This window comes from Anser brachyrhynchus, assembly GCF_964034855.1.
Source record: "Anser brachyrhynchus genome assembly, chromosome: 13".
NCBI lineage: Eukaryota > Metazoa > Chordata > Aves > Anseriformes > Anatidae > Anser > Anser brachyrhynchus.
Window position 1 is genome coordinate 15,802,566 of NC_137708.1, and position 24,810 is coordinate 15,827,375.

At 56.9% G+C, this 24,810-nt stretch overlaps 1 protein-coding gene across 4 annotated transcripts; it reads left to right on the forward strand.

Annotated features, from left to right (window-relative positions):
* The first annotated feature begins 7,468 nt into the window (after positions 1 to 7,468).
* Positions 7,469 to 19,198, forward strand: SPRY3 (sprouty RTK signaling antagonist 3). 4 transcript variants are annotated; one of them, XM_080554175.1, is made up of 2 exons: positions 7,469 to 7,514; positions 12,511 to 19,198. In XM_080554175.1, the coding sequence occupies exon 2, from the start codon at positions 12,558 to 12,560 to the stop codon at positions 13,476 to 13,478; it is 921 nt and encodes a 306-aa protein (XP_080410301.1). In that variant the 5' UTR covers positions 7,469 to 7,514; positions 12,511 to 12,557; the 3' UTR covers positions 13,479 to 19,198. The 4 variants fall into 4 exon arrangements, with proteins under 4 accessions (XP_080410301.1, XP_080410302.1, XP_080410303.1 ...); XM_080554176.1 differs by lacking the exon at positions 7,469 to 7,514 and adding an exon at positions 7,540 to 8,006; XM_080554177.1 differs by lacking the exon at positions 7,469 to 7,514 and adding an exon at positions 8,016 to 9,421.
* The last annotated feature ends 5,612 nt before the right edge of the window (positions 19,199 to 24,810 follow it).

Here is a 24,810-nt window from a genome sequence, read left to right on the forward strand (position 1 = left end):
AGCCCTCTGCATGGGAAAGGCCCTGCCAGTCCTGGCCGCCAGCTCCAGCGCCGCGGGGCTCCGGGGTCAGCAGCGCATCGCTGCTCCGCATCCTACAGATGTATCCTCTGCTGGGCTCGCTCGCTCCCCTCTGGTGGCTCGTGCTCGCGGGATTTCTCGGAGGTCAGGCCGCTGGTGCTGATGCCGAGCGGTGTTTTCCTCGGCGTGCAGGGCGCAGGCGGGTTTATCGCTGCACGCGGCCTCGCACCGGCGAAATCTGGGGGATATTTCCGCAGGTCAGGGCAGGGGATTCGCGGTTTTACAGGAAACGCGGCAGTTTCCACGTGAGCTGCAGGAACAAAGGATGGCTGAGCAGATAGGGGATATTCCTGGAAGTGGCTTTTAGGACAAAAATACTGAAAAATGCCAGTGTGGGTGTAGGAGCTGGTTAATTCGAATGCACAGCCGCCCAACCTGAACGTCACCGTCCAGCCCAGGTCAACCCAGTACCACTAAAAGCGCACAGCTCAGCCGAAGTGGTGCAGCCCAGCCCACTTCAACCCAACCCCAAATGAGTGACCCAGCGCAGCCCAACCCACGATGAATGACCCGACACAACCCAACCCAGCCCAACAAAAAGCACCACAGCACAGCAAGGTCCAGGGAAGTCCAGAGGACCTTCTAGAAAGGTCGAGGAGAGCAGGGCCCGTGGGCTGTTGCCACAAAGCCGCAGTGAGACCAGACCAGCCTCTACCCCCCAGGACTTCCCTTCTGAACTGTCTGGGCACGGGGGACAGCGGGCTGCGTTCGGGATGCAGGAGCCCAGGTGACTTTTGTGGCGCCTGCGGGGGCGATGTGCCCACCGCTCCTTCGCGGCTTCTCCCCCAGGCCAAGCTCCCGCTCCCCAGGAACGCGCCGCGTACCGATGGAAACCCAAACGCTTAGTTACTTGACTTATTCAATTTTTTATTCTATTTATTTATTTATTTAAAGTCAATTTAATTCCCCTCCCCCCTTCTTTTTTTTTTTTATTTTTATTTTTTGGTTATTCGAAGGAAGGAAGGAAGCCCAGGCTCGGATGTTTGTTTGTTCTCCCCTGGCCGATGTTCCCTTGGTCACGCTCCAGCGGCCGATAAACTGGCAGGGAAGCGGAGCGCGGAGCACGGCGGAGCCTGGGAAAGGCCGGGACCCCGCTTCCCCTGCCCCGACGTCACGGTTGCTCTCCGATTAGCTTGGCCTGGGGCTGCCAGCTGCCTTCGCTCCCTCGGCTCCTCTGCGCGGCTTGTCACCACGGCCCCGTGGCGGGGACCCGGACCGGGAGGACGCTGCTGGGGTGCCCGGAGCTGGCAGGGATGGAGCGGGAAGTGCTGGGACCCCACAAGTGCTCACGGGACCTTTCTCGGGGCAGCAGGGTGATGTCTGCGAGGAGAGCGTCTCCCCGCTGTCCCAGCCTTGCCTCTGAGCCCCGTGGTGCGGCTGGGACTGTGCTTCATCCTCATTTGGGACCGCAGCGGGGAGAGCCCCCAAGGGACCGAGCACTGGGGTACCCAGAGCCCTATGTGTGGGCAGGGCAGGGGCGAGAGGGCCCTTCCTGCTCCCTCTCCCACCGAAATTTCCCTCTGGGGCAAATCTCCCTCACAGTTAACACGAGGTGGCGGGGGTGTGCCCTCCTAACAGACCTTCATCCTCGTCTGCTCAGGGTGGGTCCTGCTCAACCGCGGGCATCCAGCGATGCCCAGTGCCGCTGCAGACCCCACAGGGAGCAGGAGGAGGGGCTCTTGTGGGCTGAACGAAGGTGCTGGAGGTGCTGCAGGGAGAGGCGAGGTGGGAAATGGTGGGGCAAGTAGGCAGCCAGGGGTCTCTCTGTGTTAGAGACGCAGAAATTGCTCCCGATGCCCTTTGCTCTGCAGCAGTTGGGAGCCCTGCAGACAACCGGGTGCTTGGGATGCCTCCCCCTTAGGGAAGTGTGGGTGCTGCCACCCGCTATCCCCTGCTGCCGTCCTTGTGCAGGAGGAAGGAGGGTCTCAAACTCCCCCCCAGCAAAGCCAACCTCCCAGACCTCCCCACGGTCCCCAGCAGCCACCCCAAGCCCCACGGCCTCCTGCAGTGCTGGGCACCGGGGTCTTTCTGGGGGTGCTCGGCGGGTCCTGGGTCACCCCCAGCACCACTCGGCCACTTCGCTGGCTCAGTGCCCGCTGCCCCCGAGGACAGCACGCAGCTTGGATGCTGCTAACTGGAGCTCTTTCCCTACAGTTCCTCCTTGTCAGCCAACCTCCTCCTCTGGCCATGCCCTGGGGGTCTTCTATACCTCCCGTAGCAGGGGAGCAGGATGGATCCTTCCCAGATGGCTGCAGACCAAAAATAAGTGATCACACTCACCAGAAGGGGTAAATTGAGTCAGGAGCCACAAACCAACTTAATTTCCCGATTTCCAGGGGGGCTCCAGTGCTCAGTCCACCCTGGTAGGGCAGCTTGGAGCAGCAGCATCCCTGGGGAGCTGCCACAATGTGCTCGGCACCTCTGGGAAGCCCTGCAAAAACCTGAGGAGAGCCCAGCCCTACACCATGAGCTTCAACCTCCTGCTTGCCTTCCCCAGCCCATTTTGGGGCTTTAAGCATCCACGAGCCCGAATCCTTTGCAGCCTCTGGCAAAATGTTTTTAAGACATGGGGCAGCATTTAGGTGCCTCTCTGCTTTGGTGGAGGAAGGCAGGGAGGTGAGAGAAGGTCAGCAAAGTTTTTGCCTGGCCCAAAAGCGCTTAGGCAGGAGGGTTCGAGCCTCCAGATAACCACTGTTATTTAATTTATTTTTTCTAAATTAAAAAAAAAAAAAAGAAAAAAGGAAGGAAGTTAATAAATAATGTAAAGTGGAGAATGCATTAATGAAAGAGAGAGCGAGGGAGAGAGAGGAAAAGAGAGGAAGGGACAGGGCAGAGTGAGAGCGCGGGAGGAGGGAGAGATATTCCTGCCTGTATCGATTGGATATGATTACATTAGACCTATCAAATATTCATACTACATTCCACAAGAGGTCATTGTGTGTGTTTTTCCAATTTAGCTCTGCCTTGGTGCAGGGAGCAGGCTCCGGGTGGGAAAAGGGCTGCGCCGACGTCTCCGGCCCCGCAGCCCCAGGGCTGTGCCCGCCGAGGTGGCAGCAAAGCCCCCGGGGTGTCACCGACGTCCTGGGGTGGTGGCGTGGGATTGGGGGTGGTGTTTGGGTTGGGGTGAGGGGGATGCTGAAGGGGGTGCTGAGCCCATTGATGGTGCAGAGCAGAGCCCACGAGGGCTGTGGGCTCTTGCGCCCACCTCCTGGTGCCCCAGCTCCTCCTAGAAGCATCCATGCAGCCCAACTTGCCCGGCAGCGCCGTGCCTGTCCCTTACTGTGGGACTTTCCCTGGGGTGTCCCTTCCCTGGCCGGGATCCTCGTGGAGGTGGTGTCTGCACCATGCAGAGCGTCACACCATGTCCCCGGGGAGCGACACAACAGGGAGGGACCCGCAGCATCGGTGTTTCTGTCTCAGGTGGCTTTCAAGGACACGGCTCTCCAGCGGATGACAGGCACTTCCCCACCTGTGCCTCAGTTTCCCTGTGAGTGGCGCCTGGCTCGGCACATCCTGGAGCTGCAAAGCTCCAGGGGAGTGTCCCCTGTCCCTGGGGGTGCACGGCACCAGGACACGTGCATGGCACGAGCGGGACGTGCTGCCCAGGGTGGCAGGAGGCAGCCCAGGGCCACCCCTGTCCCCAGACCCCATCCTTCCCCAGGCAGCGATGCCGGAGGTGGCAGGGCGGGGCCGAGATTCTCCTGCAGGGCTGGGAACCTGAAGCTGGACCAAAGGATGAATTTTAATGTGACCCCAGCCTGGTCTCTGTTGACCTCCGTGTGTGTCCCCAGGGGATGTCTGGCACCATCCCGACCATCCTCAGGGCTCTGTCCCCACGTCCCCCAGCCCCAGCTTCTCCACCGAGGTCCTCGCTGCCCCCCGCCCTGGCAGCCCCGGACCAGCACTGCATTTCTCTCCTTACATTAATAAAAAAATTTTACAGCACGGTGGCAGGAAATGCATTTTCGGTTCATCTGCTGCGGCTATTAGATTACCAGGAAATGGCTGGCTGGCCGGCGGCCAGGGGCTCCGAAGGGCCGGCGTGCACCCAGCGCGAGGCAGCAGGCGAGCGCATCGTCCCCGTCCCGATGACACCGTCCCCGCTGTCCCCGTGGCATGCCAGCTTGTTCCCCCCCAGCCAGCTCTGCCCCTGTGCCAGCCTGCACGGGGATGTGGTGCAAAGGATGCTCGGAGCGGGCAGGGATGGAGCTGTTCCCCGATTTGGGAGAGCTGAGAAGGCTTTGAGCATCCTTTAACAAACCTTTCCTCCATCCTAGGAGCAGCAGAACCCAGCGTGGCTGGCCATGCTACGGACAGAGAAAGGAGGAATATTTGGGGCTGGGATGTGCATGGAGCAGGGAAGAGCTTGGTTATTCCAAATTGAGGTGTTTTGGACCACCAGGATGGGCTGAGTCAAGAGGAGCATCAGAAGGAGTTAAATTCATGTTTTCTTTGGAAAAGCAGGGTCAGCGTGGGCTATAAATGGCTCCAACTACCTGCGAGGTGGCGGCGCTAATGAAGGGAGGGAATTGCCAGCAGCCCCCAGAGAGACAAGGGCCAGCAGCAGTGGGACGGGGGGGACAGACACGATTTTTGGTTGATGCACCTCTTAGAGGTGTCCTGGGCTCCCCGACCATGAGCAAAGCGAGGTCATGCTGCAGCTCTGCTCTTCCCTTGGTGGCTCTGGTGCTCCTGCACCCTTCTGGGGTGGTCCCTGCTTGGGGATGCTCCAGCAAGCATCTGGGATGGGCTCCCCATGGGTGGGAGATGGGAGAGGGCACCCGGGTGGTGGGAACTGAGGGATGGGGCAAAGGGATGGATGCTGGAAGGGAGCAGAGCAAGCAAGGGAGCAAAGTGTGGGGAGAAAGCAAGGTCTGAGCCTTGCTGAGGTTTATTAAAGTTTAACAGAACAGAAACCCTGGTTTGCGTGGAGGGGACCAGCTATTTTTAGCCGTGGGTAGGATGTCAGCTCTGAAAATAGCCCGCTACCAGATCCTAATGAAATCCCTCTCCCTTTGGCTCTCACCTGGAGCGAGTTTGGAGGGGGAGGATCGCTGTCACACCCGCAGCTGAGGAGCTCCTGACATTCACAATGACTCGCCTTTTTGCTTTTTTTTTTTTTTCTTTTTCTTTTTTTCCCCCCTATTCTTCACCGACTCTGCCTTACGCCGAGCAGAGGAGTCACCAGCCAAAAAAGTGAATGCGGGGGTGGTGCTGCTTAGCTACGGCCAAATCCCAGGCAACATGTGACCAGATTGGCAATTTAATACCGAGCCTTTCTCCCCTGTACACACGCGCTCAAGTTAAAGTGACATTGAAATCGGAGCTCAAAGAGCTGAAGGAAAAGAAACCGGGGGGAGCCGCCCCCTGCCCCATCCCCGGGGGATGAGCTTTGCTCGTTGGGTTGGGTTTGGAGTGGGAAGGTGGTACCCGGGTGTGGGAGGGTGCTCGGGTCAGGTACCTGGGCTGGGAGGGGAACGAGAGGTGGAAGATGTCTTGGGTGCATGGGTCTGCAGAGAGCTGGGGACAGCCGGGCACCTGCAGGAGGACTTCCTGAAAGCTGTGGTGGAACTTCATCTGGCACCTCTGGAAAGCCAGGAGGCCCAAAGCGATGGCTGGCGATGGCTGCTGGAGAAGATCAGGGTGGTGGAGAAGCCACGGAGGGAGCACAAGGTGTAGGATGCAGGGAGAGAGGTGGCCCTGAGGGCTAGGGGACACGTGCCCATGAGCCCCGTGGAGCAGTGTGTGTGCCCAGGTCTCCGTGTTGCACATCCACTTGCTTCTCCAGTGCTCTTTGCTCTGCACCATGGTTTCTCAGCAGGGAGGGCAACGTGGATTTTGGTGGGGGAACCTCATGGTCCCGAACACGTTTTTTTTGCAGAAGAAGAGCACGTGGAGCTTGTCGATGCTGGTACTCAGCACCAGCACCAGCTTTGGCCAACACTTGCTGCTCGCTAGCTGCAACGGGACGTGGGGAGAGGCTTCTGTGCCCACCATTTGGTGGGGATCAGGTGCTGGATGCTCCCCCCGAGATGCCACCTCCTGCCTCGCCGCCGCCGCGTGGGGACCGCGCCATCTGCACCCGTGAGTCAGCAGGACCCACTCAGCACGTCTCCCGCAGGATCCGGGCAGCTTCTGCTCCCTCCGCGTGTTCCAGTCTCAGCTCATTAAAGGGACGCATCCTGAGCTCTTCGTTGGTGTTTGGTGCTGCCTGGCTCCATCTTCAGAGAAAAAGCTCTCACTGCACTCAATGGCTGCGCCTCCGCGGTGCCGCAGGCTGAGCCAGGGGCGCAGGATCCGGCCCGCGGGGCTCAGCCCTGCCTGCTGCCGAGCCGCGCCAGCGCAAGCAGGGTCAGCAGAGCGAGGTTTGACTCCAAAGCAACCGAGAGACGTCTCCGGGCCAGAAGTCTTGCGCGGCAGTTTCTTTCCAGGGATTAGGAAAGGTTCGGAAGGAAAGCGCAAGGAAGGGCTTGCTTTCCTTCCCACTGCTTGCTGAGCAGAGGAACTGTGTGATATGGAAGGGAAATTATGTTTTCCCCCTCCCTGTGCTGCCATCTGTTTGTTTCAAGCCCGGTGGGGTGGCTGTACCTGGTTCCTCCTCACCAAGGCATGTTTTTGGAGCCACATGCCCCTGCACCCTGGGAGAGCTGCAGCCTTTTGATACCTTTCCCTGCACTGGCTGTTGCTTCTGAAGAGCGGGTGGCACTGTCTGGCTTCAAGTGGCTTTCACATAATACAGACTGTCAGGCTAGATGAACATCACCGTCCCTTCTGGCCCTAAAATCTGTGAATCTAAAAATTAGAGGGCACCAGCACTTCTTTGTTTCTGGCTGATTTAATCAGGGGAATCGCATGTTCTCTTTTTCCCCCCACCTTGTTTTCCTCCCCCTGCATCATCTTTAGCTGGAGATGAATTTTCCCTCCCCCGGTGCCCAAGCTTGGCTACCAGCATCAGAAGAGATCAGACACCTTCAGCCTTGCCCTGGGACATCCCCCTCTCCCGACTGGTTCGCGGCAGTGAATTGTCCCACCGCCTGCACAGGGTGACCGGGGGTGCTGAAGCTTGGAGGCACCAGGCTCTCCTGGTTGCATTAAAATCCCAGCTGAGTACTTCAGGCTCCAGATTTAGCCCTTTTGCCTTTGTTAAAATGCGCGCGTGTTTCTGCACATCTCCAAAAAAAAAACTTTTTTTTTTTTTTCTCCTGTTGAGGAAAGGAAAATGGGTAACTCCCCACTTCTTTTACTGTCAGCTGTCCCAGGAGGAGATGCTCCAAAATAAGAGCAGAGAACAGGACTCAGGGGAGCTGCTTCTCTCCCCACCCCTTAGGACAGGACCCCAAGGGCATTTGAGGGGTTAAAAGGCGGCGGATTCAAGCTGGGAGGAGTGACGCCAACCCAGCGGGGGAGCCGGGATCGGGCTTGGCTGGCTGTCGCAGGTAGCTTGGGGACACGGGGCACAGCGCCGCGGGAGGGATGCTAAATCCTCCGCTCGCCTCCACTCATGGGGAGAGATTATCCTAGAGCCAAGGGGGTCTCGCATCATCCTCTGATACAGCTTATATTGTGGCAGTGCATGGCCAGGGGTCTGCATCCCCATCCCTATGGCGAAAATCCCTCCTAAAACCTGCTGGAGGCTCGGTCCCAGACCCTTCCTTCGGGAGCATCCCTAAACTTTTCTCCTCTGCACATTCATTCTGGTTCCCAGCCCTCCTCTTCGGAGATGCTGCGGTCAATAACTCCCCAGGAGGCTGCTATTCTCCCTCTGCTTCCCACCCTCCCACTTGTCTCGGCATCTCCGCATTCATGCCTCTCGGCCCTCCCTCGGCAGCCGGTGAGGAATAAAGCGGCGCGGGCTGAGCACGACGCGGGCTGCGCCAGGGATGCTGTGAGCCGGCGGAGGGAAAGCCTGAATCACCGCGCGCCTCGAGGTGGGAGTGAGAGATTGGGGCTGGGAGAAAGGGAGGACAGGACGCACACGTGCTGTTCGGAGGCAGGCGCTGGCAGCCAGCCGGCGGTCGCTGGGATTTGGGCACCTCGTTCCTTTCTGCGCCTTTAAAGCCTGAGCTGAGGGCGATGTGGAGAAGAGGAGGGGCTGGTCGGAGCGTGGAGACGCGGCGTTAAGGCTCTGCCCGGAGCCCAGGCTGAGGGATGCTCTCAGGGCTGCCTTCACCCCTCCTGGAGGAGCATCTCTGGAGGCATCCCGTGTAGACGGAGAAATGCTCAGCAAAAAAATGAGCCTGGAAGGGCTCAGCTGGGTGCCACTGGAGGGCAGAGGCCCTGGTCGCTGCTGGCCTTCTGCTGGCGTGAACTGGGAGGGAGCCACTGAGGTCAGTGGGATCCTCCTGGTTAGTGCCCATGTGCTGTGCCCTCTTCTGCCCCCCCCAGCCCATCCCGCTGCCACGCACCCAGACCTGCCCTGCCCTGGGGAGCGGGTTCTGTGCTGGCTTCAGCCCAGCTCCTCAGAAATGGGTCCTCAGCATCCCCCGAGCTGCTGATGTTGTTTGCCAGGCCAACAAACACCACTAGAAAAGGATGCAGGAGGGCTCGAGGGGAACAAAGTGAGGCTGGGAGCTCCAGCAGGGTCCGTAGCCCCGTCCAACATGCAGAGGTCTTGTGTCTTCAGAGCTGCTAATCCCCACCCGGTTACCTCTGGATGGGGCCGAGGGGTGTCACAAGGGTCCTCAGTGCACCCAAGCCTCACAGCAGGCAGCACGAGGAGGGAGGGCGCAGTGTTTGGGACAGAAGGTCTCCATCCCGTAAGGACCTTGAGGCTGAGTTTTGTTTCTGGGAGAACAGAGAGCCGGGGGCTGGTGTGGAGGAGCCTGGCACGCTGAAGCCCCTTCCCAGCCTCTGAGCTTCTATCACAGGAGCTAATTTGGGCATCAGCGTGGACTTTTCAGTAGAGTAAGGTGTGGACAGCATCCAGGCTCCACTGATGCTCCTGAGATGCCCAGGAAGAGGTGACTGGGACTGGGATGAGAGGGCAGAAGGTGACGGTGCCCATCGCCCGGCCAGTTCCGTGTCGAGGTGACAGCGCGGGTCGATCCCAGCCCTTGCTCCCGTGGCCAAACCCGACACAGCTCGGCCACAGCGACTGATCTGAGGGCTTACGCCAGGCTGCCACCCGCGGCCCCCGGGGACCAGGGCCGGGGAGAGCGGGGCCGTGCCGGTGGGCGCGGAGGGGGGGAGCGGAGCCCGAGAGGAGACGGAAATGTTTAAATAGCGCCTGCTGCATCCCGCAGCTCTCGGCTCTGTTGCAGTCATTATCTGGGGAGCGGATGCACAGGGCTCTGTGGGGACCGCTAATGGGCCGATTCAATTTCAGCTGGATGACGCCACTTAGGTAAGCATTAAGAGCTCCAGCTCCGGGAAGGCGAGCGGCAGAGAGAGAGAGGGAGAGCGAGAGATGCTAACGGGCAGCAATAAATCCCTCCCTCCCTCCCATCCTCCACGCTGCCCCCATTCACAAGGAGCTCCGGGGAGCTGCCTGCATTCACAAACCCGGCCCGGGCAGCCCTCCCGGGCTCTCCCTCGCTGCCCCCGGCTGCGGGGCCGGGGGGGCGGGCGGTGCCCCCCGCCCATGCCCGCCGCCCGCCCCTAGGCAGCCCCGCGGCGGGGGCTGGCGGCGGCCGGGCACGGCGGATGGAGCGGCGGCGGGGTGAGTGGGGACGGGGCGGGGGGCACGCGTGGGCGCCGGGGCGGCCGCGGGGGAGGAACGGGGAGAAGGAAGAAACAGGGAAAAAGGTAGGAAAGGGGGGTGTCGGCCGCCAGCGCGGGGTGCGTGGGTTCGGGGTGTCCCGCGTGGGGGCCGTGCGGGGAGGGCTGCGGGCGCCCGGAGGCGGCGGGGATGGGCACGGGGGTGCGGGTGGGAGCCCGGCCACGCGTGGGCACCGGGGGGCGGCGGAGGGGAGAGCGTGGGTGAAGCCCCCCTCTTCTCCCACCTGGGAGCTCTGCGAGGCTCGGCCCCGGCTCCCAGCCGCCTCCAGCGCCTGTAAATCATTTGCTTTTACGATCCCCTCCTCTGGCCCATTATCACACGAACTTTATATGTTTGGGGCTGCTGGCGGCCATAAAGCTCGCCCGGTTTCCGGGGCTGGCATGCCCGCTTGGCAGGCAGGGTGTGAGGAGGAGGCTGGGGACACGCTGCCCCGGTCCCCCCCCGGCCGGGCAGGTAGGCAGGGAGGGGGGACAGTGCTTTGGGGACAGGGCAGGGACCTGCTGCAGCCCCCCCAGCCCGGCTGGTTTCTGTCTGGAGCAGGGAGGGATGGGAGCGAGTGGGGTCCCCACCCCGCTCATCCAGCCCCTCTTCCCCCGTCCCGCCGTACCAGGGGACCCACAGGTCCTCCACCCCCATTTCATGTCCGCTCAGGTCCCAGAAGGGGACACCTCTGTCTAACCCCTGCGCCTGGGGATGGTAGGTCCAGGAGCATCCGGACCCTGCTGTGGGTCCTCCTAGGACTTGTCACGCCCTGGGCGCTGCATCCAAGGCCGGGACCCAGATCCCAAGTGTCCCGGCTGCAATGCACTGTGCGTTCCTACTGCCAGCTCCTCTCTGCCCGCTGTCCCCCCCACCTTGCAGCGTCCCCCGCACTGCTCCTCCTGCCTAAGCGTGGCTCTCGTGTCTCCTGGGCTCTGCTTCTTGCCTGGAGGATTGGGCGTAGCTGTGCTGGGTCTGCTCTTTGCCTGCTCTCAGTCTCTCAGTTCCACTCTTTCCATCCCTGTGGGACCCTCCACTGTCCCTGGTCTCTCCCTTTGGCTCACACCTTGCTTGAAGCCCCCCATGGGAACCTGCCCAGAGCCCCCCGTCTGCCTGGCTGGAGTCCTAAAGCCCAAATCCCATCAAATCCCAGCACCCAGGATGGAGGGGACGGACACCCAGATGCGAGGAGCCCCTCCTGCACTGGGTGTAAATCATTGCGATTCCCCCCCTGAGATGGGATCTGGGTACTGAGGGACACAGGTCCCCACCGAGGTGGCTCTGCTCCCTCCTGCACGGTCTCATCCACAGATGTGCCACATCTCCGCAGGGGTCCGGAGGGCTCCAGCTCTCCAGCCCTTGCCTCAGCAAGAGCCTCTGGGCGATGTGCTCAGCGGCAGCAGGTAACAGAAGACAGGAGGCTGTTTCCCATCCTGGAAACGTGTTCACAAAAATTGTCTGGGCCGGCCGTGCCCTCTCAGCTCACCTTGCTACTGCCGCTAAAGAAATCGGTACCAAACCAGCTGTGGGCAGCCAGGGAGAGTGACCCCCTCGCTGCCCGCGTTGCCCTGGATGGGGCGAGTGTCTCGCTCGAGACAGATTGGAGATGGGCTCCTTGCAAAGGAAAAAACAACAAATCTAAGCAGATTGGTTGCCTTTTCTTTCCGGGAAGGGGGATGGGAGAGGGCAGATCTTGCTTTAACAGTTGAAGTAAGTTGCCTTTGCTTTTCCCTGCTCTTCAAGGTCAGCCTAGCTAATGAAAATCAATCTTCCCTCTGCCTCTCTCTGCTGCATGAGCAGATTCTACCTGTGGCCCCTCACCTACTTGAAAGCCACCGCCTGGCCTGCTGGCCACGGGGAGCTTCCTATCGAAACGCAGCCTTCCTGTGGGCACCGTGACAATATCGGTGTCACCCGCGGATCACACGTTTGATCTGCCAGAAAATGGCTTTGTCCCGGGGAAGCTGGCTGCACACGAAAAGCACGTATCCGACGTTGAAGTCTGGACTTGATTTTGTTGGGGGAAAAGCTTCTGGATGGGTATTGGCATGCAATGAAGGGCATCCCTGCTGCTGCTCCATTTTTGCATGGCAGCTTCGGTGCAGGAGCAAGACAAGCTGCTAAATCAGCTTTGCCAGCTTCACACTGTGTTTGTGGTGGGGCTAAGGAGACACTTGCCCTTCCTCGGTGTTCAGGATGGGGATGCAAGTGGGAAACCTGGACACTGCAGTGGGAGATGCCAGGACTTGGGGAGTCCCAGTCCCTGGCCAAGCACATGTCGTATTAGTGGTGATTTGTCGCTATTGCTGCTTGAAATTAAATGTGTTTGGTTCCCCTCCTTCTCTGTGCCTCTGGCTCATGACAGTCTCCTGATCTGGAGGAGATGCTGTTCCCAGCTCCGGCACTGGACAAGCCTCAGCTTCACATTTCCCCTCCTCTAGGGAGGAAGGACAGCGCCCATCAGTGCTGGCAGGAGGATGGGAAACCTCTTCGGGGAGGACATGGAAAGCATGGGGAGGTGCTGCACCCTCCTTTGTCAAGGGACAGCTCTCACAGTCCCACTTTTTGGAAATGTCCGGGCCAAAGTCTCCCCAGGCTCAGGAGTACTTTGAGGCTTGCTGTGGGAATAACTTCGTTAGGAGCTCTGCGGTCAGTCTTTGCTCCTAGGGCTGTAGGGACGGTCTCGTTATGAAATGTAACATGAACGTTTTCTCTGTCTTCCTGCCCCGTTTTAGGATTTTTAGATGTACCCTGATGCCGCAGGGTCTCTTTGCTCCTGGAAATGCAGCTCTCTTCCAGTGTGGCTGAGCTCAGCTGCGACGAGACGATGGACCCACCCGCCGAGGACTTCCAGCAGGTCCTGTCCATTGACCAAATCCGCTCCATCCGTGCCAGCAACAACTACGTGGAGAGGCCGGCTGCCTGCTTCCAGCAAGCCCGCTCCAACCCGTCCCTGTCGCAGCCACCGCACAAGCAGGAGTGGCCTCAGGACCGCCTGGTGTCTTCCACCTTCCCGGACCTGCACCGCAGCCACAGCCAGCAGCACCAGATGCCACCCCTGCAGCAACCCATGAGCCATTCCAGCACGGCCAGCTCCGTGTCCCAAAGCACCACCGCCTCCGACCAGCGCCTCCTGAGCAGCCTGACGCCGTCCCACTCGGGCCACTCGCTCATCCGGACGCAGCCCCGGGCCGGCGAGCTGAAGCCGGAGGAGTCTCCGCTGAAGGGGGCGGTGGAGAAGCCCAGCCTGCACGCCGGGCACCTCTTCATCTGCGAGGAGTGCGGGCGGTGCAAGTGTGCCCGCTGCACGGCCGCCCGCAGCCTGCCCTCCTGCTGGCTCTGCAACCAGCGCTGCCTCTGCTCCCCCGAGAGCCTCCTCGACTACGGGACTTGCCTCTGCTGCGTCAAGGGTCTCTTCTACCACTGCTCCACCGACGACGAGGACACCTGCGCTGACGACCCCTGCTCCTGTGGGCCGGGGTCCTGCTGCGCCCGCTGGGCTGCCATGAGCTTCCTCTCCCTCCTCATGCCCTGCCTCTGCTGCTACTTTCCCACCTTGGGGTGCCTCAAACTTTGCCAGCGGGGTTACGACGGCCTGAAACGCCCCGGCTGCCGCTGCCAGACCCACACCAACACGGTGTGCAGAAAGATCTCCTCCTCCAGCGGCACGCCTTTCCCCAAGACGCTGGATAAGCCGGTATGACCCTCCCGGGGAGGAGAAGCAGGCTTGATTCCTCTTCCTCCTCCTCTCCCCTTCATCCCTGTCCTCCTTTGTCTCCCTCCGCTCTGCTGCGCTCCCCCTGCCCACCGCCTCCTCTTGGGAACGAGACTCAGGGTCCCCCGGCCACCAGGAGCACGCAGGCTGTGGCTCTTCCCACGGGAGGAAGAGGTGGTTCCACGCATCCCAAGCCGGAGTCCTCCAGGAGCCTGGACTCGTTTTCTCCTCCTCTCCTTCCAGCACTTTTCATGGGTGGTCTCCACTTTCTCCCACTGCCCACAGCCCACTTCCCCAGGTGCTGCAGGGCTCCCCCAGGCAGCAGCGGCTTCCCCACCTGCTTGGAAGCCACTGGGAGATGCCAGCTAGCTCTGAAATGAGATGGCATCTCATTTTGTGCTGCCTCCAAGAGGAAGGGAAGGTGTGGGAAGCTTTCAAAACCTTTTGGCTCCCGCCCAGCTGCAGCGAGGGGAAGGTCCCCCTGGGATTTGATGGAGAGCGAGACGCTGGTTTGAAATAGCCATTCATTCCTCCACGCCTGGAGGTGCAGTGCTGGAGGGGCTGCCTCCAAAGTGCAAACCTGGTGGGATGGGAGCGGGTTGGTGCTCCCCCCAAGTTCTGTCCCATCACTGAGCAGATGCTGCACCTCCCCTTCTACCCTCACAGGCTTGTCCTTGGGGGTAGGGTGAAGTAGCCATGGGGATAGGAGCTTTGTCCCACCATCCTGTTCCCTAGATCTGCCTTCTGCCTGTCTGGTACCTTCCACCAGCACTGAATTCACTTTAAAAGAGTCCCTAAACCCAACTATCAACAGCCAGCGCTGCTCTCCCTGCCACTTAGCACTGATGTGGGGGGACTCCCCATTGGGGGGCCCTGCTTTGGGTTGGGGAAAATGGAGAGCAGAAGGGGATGTCCAAAGACGGGACCCTGACCTTCTCTCCCTGCAGAGGTTGCCTTTGAGTCCTCGCCTTGCTTTCCTTTGCCATCAGCGTGCCACACCACCACCAGTGTCACTGCTGAGGGCATTCTGTGACAGCGCTGGCAAACTGGAAATGGGGCTGAACCGAGCCCTTGGGCTGGGCCATCTGCAGACCAGAAGGAAACCTGAGACAGGGTCAGTGCTCCATGATTTATGTGCTATGATAAAAAGTCAATCCCATTGCTGCAGCTGGGGGGAGATCCTCCTGGACCTGGACCCCCATCTCCGCTTGCATCGGCCATGGGTCGGGGGAGTTTGGAGCTGGGATGCTGTCCCAGCGCTCGGCTCTGCCCGCCCGTCCCTCCCTCAAGACGCGTGTGTGCGGAGGGAAGTGAATGGTTCCCCTGGAGAAATATATGCAATGTCTCCCTTGGCTTCCTCCAAGACCCTGCCGTCCAGGGCTTGCCCATTGCATTCACTCAGCCACCTCTTTCCGTAGAGTTCTGTGGATCTATTTTTGTATATATAAATATAACGTTAGGATGGCTAGGACTATTACTAATAATATCCATGATACTGCTGTGAATGGTGCCAGATGCAAGGTTTGGCTTCCTGGTACACTTGCACATGCTGGAAGATGATTTCCAAGTCTGTTTATTGCTAATCCTAGACCTTTAGTTCCTGGGTAGTCGGGAGAGGGGGACAGGGAGGTTTGCAGGCTGCAGAGAGGGGGTAGGATTTAGTGCTGGCTTGCAGTGAGCCAGGAGGTAGGCTTTGACGATGGGATTCATCTTCCCATACATTTGCTATCTAAAATCCGCGTCTGATCCAAGCTCCCTCTGCTGCAGAGAAAAGCAGCTCCAGGGAGTGATTCATCCCCCTTGAAAACATTAATTAAATCGTGCTCTGGCGGTGCCCGACTCCCTCGGCTCTAAGGGACCCAGATGTTGAACTTGTGGCAGGGGAGGTGGATCCCATCCGTGGCGTGAAGTTTGTGCCTGGGGCGTGTTACGGGCATGACTGAGATCCTGACCCTGGTCTCACCTGGAGCCTGAGGGGTGCTGATGGAAGATGTTTCCTCTGGCCAGAGACAGACAGCCCACCTCCGTGAGTGGTAGGGAATTCAGGGTGGTGCTGGGGCTTGCAGCAAGGATCTCCTGGTGTTCAGAAGGGAGAAGACGATGCCCGTGCAGTTTGCAGGTCCTCCATGGCCAGCCATTTGGGTTTTAAGGCAATAACCTTCTCAGAGAATAGCCTGTAGGTGTCTGTACCACCACAAGACAAGTCCATCTCTGTGGCATTGGTTGTAAAATATTTTGTAAATGTATTTTTCCATATGCCAACAGTTGCTTGGCTCCCTATTTCCAAGCAGTGTTTTGGGGAGAGACTTCCACCAAGAGGCACCCTTCCTTTTCAACACTCTGTTCACTTCTCGATTGGTGCTGATTAAACTTATTCCTCCTAGAAAGTGTAAATCTTTTTAGGGTAAAAATCCAACCCCCCCCCTTTCTTTTTTTCCATTGAGGATTTGAACTGTCTCACTTCAATGAGAATGTGAAATAGTTCATTGAAACTTTTAGAAGAAAACTAATGAACAGAATTTTCCAACTTGCTCTACTTTGATTTTTTTTCCTCCTCCTTTTTAAATGGAGCCGTCTTGTAAATTTAGTTACCACCTCTGTATCTTTGCAATTCATTGCTTCCTCTCCTGATGGTGGAATGACTCAACGTGAAGCTTCATCATTTTCACGGCCTCCCAAGTCATGCAAGCATGGGGTGACCTCCCCCAGGTGCTGGAGCTGCCGGATGAGGAGATGGCTGTCCAGATACCAGCTCCTCAGCGCCAGTTTGGCTTGGCACCAGCATGGCGAGGTGGAGCCCTGCACTACAACTGCAGCAAATTTGCCTTCTGTGATTGATAAGAGGCCAGGATGCCTTCTGCTTAATGGGCTTTTTTCTGGGTCAGTGCGGAAGTCCCATTTCCCATAGGGAACCATGCCACAGCCTGGGCGCAGGGCTGAGGAGTCCGGCCAGGTCTCTTGGATGCCTGATCTGCAAGAAATGCCAAGTCTGTGAGATATATCGTACGGAGTATGGGGCACGCAGACGGGCATTGACAGGAAGGGAGCCCTGGGTGGGCACGGAGGGCTGTCAGGCCATGCAGGGCTCGGTTTGGCTGTGTTGAGGGTAAAATGCAGAGCCACGTCCAGGTCTTATAGTTGCATGGGCTGGAGATGTTCAGGACTGTCTGGCCCTACCCTGTTCATGGAGGCTTCATGCGGGGTTACTGCTTCCTGCTCATCTGGAGGGGCCTCGAAGAGCTCCCATTACTTGCTCTCGGCAGAAAAGACAGGTTGGGATTTGCCAAAAGCTCTCAGAGGAGGCCAGCTCTGGTTCTTTGAGCTCTTCTGGTGTGGGGAAGACTGTGGGCAGTCTCTGATCATTTTTTTTCTTTTTTTTTTTTTTTCTCCCGAGCTTTTCCTAATGTCTTCAGACCAGATCCATCCTGCTCCTTCCCCATCTCTGGCTGCCAGATAGTTTGGTTTCCCTTTCGAGAGGACTCCAATTTTGGTTGGAATTGTGAGCCCCTTTCCTGCCCCACCCTGTAATGAGTCAGATAACATCTGCTCCAGATGTTTGTTTGCAGCTGCTTGTCCTGACAGTTTGGGTTTCTCTCTGTCCCGACGTGTCTTTTCTGGTTTTCTTTTTGGAGAGTCACATGTCAAGTCCTCTGTTTTCCCTGCACCCCTGTGACCCGACAAGGATGGATCTGCTTCGCAAGAGAGCATTTCTCCACGTTGTGTGTCTGTGCTGGTCGTGGGCTCCTTTTCCAAGAAACATGTTAGGGCAAATTTAAGGAAAGAGAGACTCAGGTGCCAAAGGAGCAGGAGGCAGGGCAGGAGCTGCTGAGCAGGACCTGAGCTCCCCCTGCTCTGCTCTTCCCATCCGGATCTCCAAAGACTCCTGATGGTGCTTGCTCTGTGCCATTCCCCCAGCCCCGCTCCCCTCCTTCAATACCGGTAAATGTATGGACACTGTTGAGGAGAGGTCACTGGGGACTGGGGTGAAGACTCCATCCCATGCCAGCTCCTCCAGCCCTCCTGGTGGAAGGGCAGAGGTGCTCCTTGGGCTGCTGCTCAGGTTGCCACCTACCCCTGAGAAACCTCGGTGCCTCGCATCAAAGCAGAAGCTGGCAGCTAAGGATCACCCCCCAAAAAAATAAATTGATTTGTAGAGTTGGGTTTGGGGGGGAGAAGCTCTTTGGGATTGTATTCTCATATCCCCATAAAATCCTGTTGAGTTGGCTCTTCCCCATCCTCAAGTATGATCCCAAAGACCGGTGGGGAAGTGTCATCGACCAAAAGATGCCAAAGCACGAAATTACAGTTTGCGGACAGCTGCTTTAGTGCAATAAAGAGGGATGAGCGGCAGGGCGAGAGAAGCTGCTGTAGGGTTTGTGCGAGTGGGCTGGCCCGGGGGGGAGTGCGCCATGCCCCAGCCTTGTTTTCAGCATCTGCTCTGTTAGGTTGCTCGCTCTCTCTGGTCCGTGGGTGTTTTGAGGCTGCATTGGATATTGGAAGGTCTATCTTTTTGTGATCGGCAAGTGAGGAAAGTAGAGAAGGATGTACCCCCTGCTCCCCACCCCAAAGCCCATTGGTGGTCTTTAGTAGGCTCCGGGTGAGGCTCGCCTCCTTCTGGGAGCCCACAGAGCCCACTCCTGCAGGATGCTCGCAGCAGCTGCACGTTGCTGGTTGGGATCTGAACCAGAGCTGTGCTCTCCTTTGGGCTCGGCATGGTTTGGGGTACTTTTCAGTGAGCATTGGGATCTCTTGCAAGCTCCGGCTCCTTCTAGTAACCGCTCCGTGCCCCCAGAGCAGGAACCTGCCCAGGCGAGGCTTGGTCTGCCTGGGGCACTTGTCACAGAAGAATCCCCTGAGGGCATAATCCAGGGGGCTGAAAGGTGCCCCGCAAGGGCCCGCAGGCAGGAGGGGTGTTGGATGGGTGGGGAGAGAACAAATGCCCCTTAGGGGCATGGTGAATGTCCCAGTGCTGAGCCAGGGGAAGCACTGGGCTGCGGGGGCAGAGGGCTCACACTGGGTCTCCGTCCTGCTGCTCCTTCCTGCAGCACCCAAAGGGCCTCAGCAGGACCAAACCCTCCCTGGTGTTGTGGCCCCCCTGGAGCTGGCAGGGCTGGTCCCCTCCTTCCCTGCCTGGAGCCCCTTTCCCCCTTCTCCTCCCCTTCTTCTCTGCCCATCTTCTCCCAAGGGCTCCCCCAGGCCTTCATGATGCTTGGCGGACAGGCAGCCCCCTGCCTCCCCAGGGGTCCTCAGCACAAAGTTCTCCTGAGAAGACGGGTCCCCTTGGCTTCAAAGGAGGGTCTCGTAGCAAGAACCGAAGCCTCTCCTTCTCTGTTTAATTGGTACAAAGGCATTCTGTACAGTGTATAAAGAGGTCCCTCCCTGGCTGCCTTTATTTGGGTTCCTTTCTATAAGGTATAATACATGTTTATAACCTGATGGCTGTTTTTTGACAATACTCTTGTACCTTTTAAGGGGAAAAAATAAAATTAAAAAAAAAAAAACACAAAGTATTTATTTCAAAAGTTTATTTTAAAGATAAGAAAAAATAACCTATTTATTTTAATGCACCCCCTTCTGTTTGGTTTTCTTCTCTTGCAAAGCTAATAACTGTTACTGAACCACTGCTGAGATGAAAGAAGTAATTCTATGGGTGGCTTCACAAGCCCACTTAGAGCAAATATTCAATAAAAATATATATTAATTTTGAACGTGTCTTCTTGTCTTCATGGCGGCCAGGGCATGACTCAGGCTTTGGAAGGGCTCTTAACAGGTGCTGGCTCTGCATGGGCACTGCTGGCATGGGATGGGTGGTGGTGGGGATCAGTCTGGGCTCTCCAACATCTCCCCTGGGAACCCTTCTGATGCTTAAAAAAACCTCACGAATCTCAGTGAGTGCTTCCTTGCTGTGAATGGCCCAGATCCTTGAGACAGGGTGGGTTCCTGGGCAGCAAAAGGAGGGAGTGAGGTAAGAAATCGCTGAGATCTGGGGGATTTTGGTCACCATGACACATCTCTGAAGCCCTTCTGCTGCGTGGAGAGTTGGGGTGGTGCCGCAGTGGACATCAGCAGGAGGAACTGTAGCTTGTCCATAACTGTTTCTCCCCACCGGCTGCAGGAGGCACCTCAATGATGTGTTTGGCCTCCGAGGGACAAATCTATGCCGTAGCACCAGCAGCTGCTGGAGCAGACATATGCCCAGATCTGCCTGCACATTACAGGCCAGTGTTAAATGCATCTGCATGTGCAGAGCCCAGTAGCAACTTCTTGGCTCAAGAGTATCTTCTGTTCACGTGGAGCTCCCCTGCCACACAGATGCTGGATCTTTATTCAGGCACTTCCAGGACATAAAGTCCCTTCCTATAGATTCAGTGGCCAATGAAGCCTATGGGTAGTGGCACTTCCCGTAGCCCTGCCTGAACTCCCTGGCTTCAGTGCCCAGCCCTTGACCCTGTCTCCTTTCACAGGATGGTTTTGCTGAGGTAGACCTGTGCTCAAGACCCCTCTCAACATTTGTGCTTCACTAAAAGCTTGCATTCTCCAAGCCTCACACCATAAAGGCTTTTCTCAGTCTGTTTCATTGGTTTTGGAGTCCTCTTTGTACCATCTCTGGTGCCAGAGTGTGCTTTCCAAAACATGTGCCAAGGCCTCAGCCACAGCATTTGGGATTTGCTTCAGGGCTTTGGAGGACAGATCTGAGTCCAATCCCTGCTGTGACTCACTCTTCCCCTGCTTCTAAAACAAAAGATGACTTTGGGCCATTTGTCACCCATTGCCTCATTTCATTGACAGAGTCCCTCATTCTTAGACACAGCCAACCAGTTTTGTTCCTAGATGCATAGCTTTTTTTAAATATGCTGGAGCCTTTTTGGTTTGTGTAGTTCCACCTTCCCTAGCCTAATCTGTCCCTACCAGTTCACGCCACCAATCTTACTGGCATCTACATATCTTTATGATCTGTAAATCATAGAGGAAAGTTGAAGGAAAGCTCAGGACCTGAGCCCTAATGCCAGATTAACAGAGAAGCACAGGTCCACAGACTACATGAAAAAGCTGGTAATCACTTACTTAGACACTTCCCTTCTCTTGCACAGAGAAATTCATGATAGTCCCAGGAATCTCAGAGTCATGGTAACTGGAAAGCAGGGCAATCTTTTGAACTGCAGTCCTTGGTGCTTCGCGCCCCTGTGCAGACCAAGGCCCCGCAGGCCCAAGCACACCATGGCGCACGCTGCTGGGCCCAGCGCCACGGGCTGGCTGGTGGGGCTGTGTGGGTCATGGACACGTAGCTGTGCCACCGGGGGAGTGACTCACTCTTGTCGGCTTAGCTGAGAATAATAAACCACCTTCTCTTGGCTAACATGGCCAGATGGTGTCCAGACCTGAGCGGCCCGTGCCATGCGGTCCTAGGCCCATGAAGCCCTCCCCTGGAGGCAGAAGCAGGAGTGGGTTTCCACCCTTTTGGCGTTGAAATCTTCCCTCGTCTTCTGAGGGAGCAAAACTGGCCCAATCTCAAATCTCTCCTGGATATCCAGGCATGACCCAACACTCTGCTTGAACTGGAAACCCACCAGAAGCCAGCAGCCCTCCCCAGCCTGGAGAGCAAGGGTAGGTGTCTGCAGGCGAGAGGTTGGCTGTCTAGACAGCGGAAAGAAACAAGCCCTCTTAAGGACTCATTCATCTCTTCCTAAGATGGCTAAATAGGTCAGATGACTCATGCCCTGAAAGTGCCTATTTCTCTTCACTGACTACAAAAGGGGAAGGAGCTCTCAACAGCCCTCCGTGAGGGACGTCTGGAGGTAGTGGATCTGAACCTGGCTGCTGCTCCCGCGGGTCGGCAGGGGAATTCGGCTGCACCTGCGGATCCTAAACGCTGCCGGTGACTTCATCAGTCAGTGTGAGAAGGAGATGGAGGGATACTTAAATGCCAGCTCTTTTTAACCCTCATGCTGAAGGTGATATGGTAGGAACCTGGGCATACAGAGCCGGATAAGGTGAGGTAAAAGGTCAAATCTAGTTCCCGGCTGTCACCATGGGCTGTAGGGACCACACAGCAGAAGCTCAGGCTGGAGGAATTTGCAGAACGGCTTCTCCACAGCCACAAACATCTCCTAGGTCTTCCATAGTCATCCTCCACGTAGGGCTGAGAGCAGCTTATTGCTCTGTAGACCTCTGGCCCCTGCTCTGGCCTGAAGAAGTAAACGCTGCTTGGGTCCGAGCAGATATGAGAGCACAATCTGACAATGCCCCCAGGTCTGCTTCGCCTACAACTGCTCAGCAAACTCTGGGATATGGGGCCCTGGAGAGATCATGGGGTTGGGATTCACCTGAAGCAGTGAGGGGGCAGCTGGGAACATCTGAAATAGCCCAAACAAGAGATAACACCTGCAAAATACTCTCCCATGCTGAGACTGCAGCCCTGAAGATGCAGATGGTCTTGCTCCCTATAAGCAAGAGGGTCTCCATGTCCCCAGAGATGGCAATGTGCCACCGTCCTTTTGCAAAATGGCCAGTTTGCTTATGAGCACCCCAAAATGCCTGCAGTTTATGGCACTGTCCTAATATTACAGACCCATAGTTTGGCCCTGCAAAACATCACGAGGTTGGCTTAAAAAAATCAAGATGCAGCTCACAGCAGATTCTTGTTTTTCGCTGCTGCTTTTGGAGGCTGACTGAGTCATGCTCACAAGCCTCTTTTGCCAGACACCAGGGCTAGCAGCTTCACTGAAATAATTAAATGAGCACGGAGGTTCTCATAGGAGCCGCGGAGATGGCGGTTCAGCTGGTGTCCCAGATGTGACAGCCTGGAGAAAAGAAGTGGGACTGGACACCCCAGACACAGGTCAAAGAGCTCAGGAAACTGCAGTGTGTGGGAAGGACCCCGAATTGGGGGTTGCTGCATGAGTAGCAGTGAAGGTCTCAAACCCTGTCTCATCAGCTAACGCTACTGTGAAGTTCCTCACTGGGGTCTGAAGAAGCAATGCTTTCTCCTAGCCGGTGGACACTCCCGTGGCCTCCTCTCTCTCCGTGTTTCTGATGCTTGGGAGATTGAGGATATTTCTTCCAGGCATGTTCAGAGCAAAACTCTCTTCCCGAAATGAACCTCAAACTGTAAATTCTCCTGGGCAGATTCTTAAAGGATTTATTTCCTGTACCCACTTCCCCTGTGTCTTGCTGTTATTCGTAAGGACATTTGCATGAAACAGTAGGATCTCTGTCTTTTGATGTGCAATTATCATCTGCAGAAATGACTAATCAATTAAGGACAGTCACTACCAGGCTTTCTATTTATTTCTTTCTCATTGAAACCAGAGTGAATGTGTCCTTTTTCACAAGGAAAATGCTGTTTTTTTCCAGCCATCGCTGCTGAAAACTCCCTGACGGATCTGAAAATTACATCATGCCCTTCTTGGTCCCTGCTGCTGTCACCATCAGCGCTGAGCTGGCCATGCTGCTGACAGTGAGCAGGCAGACGAGCAGCCCATGCCACCAGCCCTGCCAGCTCAGCAGTGCCAGAGGGAGTGGGGACATGCCAGGGATGGCTCAGACTGCACTCGGAGAGCAGCTCTGGCAGGTAAAAAGGTGCCCAGTGCCGTAAGCAAGCACAAGGATATTTTGTGGTGGTCCACCGTGAGAACCCGCCGTGGGTTCAGCTAGAGGAGCAACTAGACCTAAACTCCAGGTCTGGACTTCTCCTGTCATCTGGGAATTTGGATTTGGAGGGCTTTAATTACAAAGCTCTGTGTCAGAAAGCAGGAAGAATCTGTGGCTAGAGGGAGGCTGGCTTGGCTCTTCCAGACACATCTGGAATGGCATTGGCATCTCCTCCTGCCAGGAGTGTCCCCATTTCTCTGCATGGCGCCGTCTGTCCCAGCAGTTGTCCCCACCCTGTTTCATGGAGCTAGGGCACAGATGGATGGACATCTATGTTGGGCTGTAGAGGGACGAGAAGCTGGAGGGGCACAGCATGGTGTTGGTGTCAGTGGGAAGGAGAAAAGGGCTAAAAAGAGAGTCCATGCAAGCAGCAGGATGAGCCCTGAGCCTACCTGAATCTACCTTACCCTGAAGCTCTGATGGCTTTGGGGCATTGTTGAGTTAGATCTGCAGGCACGCAGTACTGCCCCAGATAAAAGGGTGGCCATGGTTGTTGGCCAGGAGAAGTGGGCTCTGCACTGAGGGCATGGAGGCAGCTCTGTATGTATGTGTGTGCACACAACAAGTGGAAACTGAAATGAGGGTCCAGGAGGTCCTGGGTTCCCACCTTCATCCTGACAGCTCTGCCTGAGAGTGTTCCCCATGAAATGGAGACAAAGACTCCCCCTGACAGCACAAGCCCCCTTGTTGCTTTCACACAAACTTCACTGCTTGCACACAAACTCCTGAGCTGGCCTAGTGTTCAGCAGCTGAGGAGGCAAATGAGTTTCAGAGCAATGAGGCAAGGGACAGAGCAGGTCCAGGGGCCTTGCGCTGGCCTCCTGGTCAGTAATGACAGCCAGATGTGCTTGGGGAGGAGGTTTGCAGGAAACCTTTGCAGCTTGAGCATGCTGGCACTGGTGCTTCCCTTGCTTATCGCTGTGATGAGCACCCTGAGGAGCAGAGGGGTGGCTCGCACCCCATTGACTTGGTTTCTCACCTGGTCACAGCTTTTCTCCAGAAACTCTGTGTGTCCCTGAGAAGGGGCAGGAAGCTGGGGGTGGCCTGGAGGATGAGAACAAGATGAAGCTGAAAGAGAAGCAGAGCTGTTTTGTAACAGTGTCCCCCAGGGAGAGATCACACCACACTGGAGAAGTGCCTCCGGAGAGGTGCGGCAGGCACGGAGGTGACCAAATGAATTGACACCAGGCAATTCTCACCAGAGCTAATGAGACAAAGTAATTGAAAATAAATGAAGGAACATGACACCTGGCTGGCGGATCAGTTATCTATAGCGTACCTTTCCTGAAATAACCGCCTCCTGAACATCATATGCTGAGGCAAAACCAAGGAGATGCACACGTAAAATAGGCCACTCCAGCAGGGACCTGAAGGCCCCTTTATTTTTAATCGAAGCAGTCAGAAGGGTTAATTAGATGGTGCGCAGCAGTGCCCTCTGTCTGGGGTATCAGCTCCCCTTGCCACCCACGGGTACTGTGCACTCAATCAAAAGTGTAAAATGTCCCATCGTCCCTGTCCTTGGACAAACTCTTGGGTCACGGTGCAATGCAAAATGGGGAACTCCTTGCTCTCCAGCCTCAGGGAATATCCCAGACACCTTGGGGAGAGCCAGGACGTTTTCACCCCATGGGTCTTCGGGTGTTTAGGGTAAGGGGGAAGTTTGCAACTC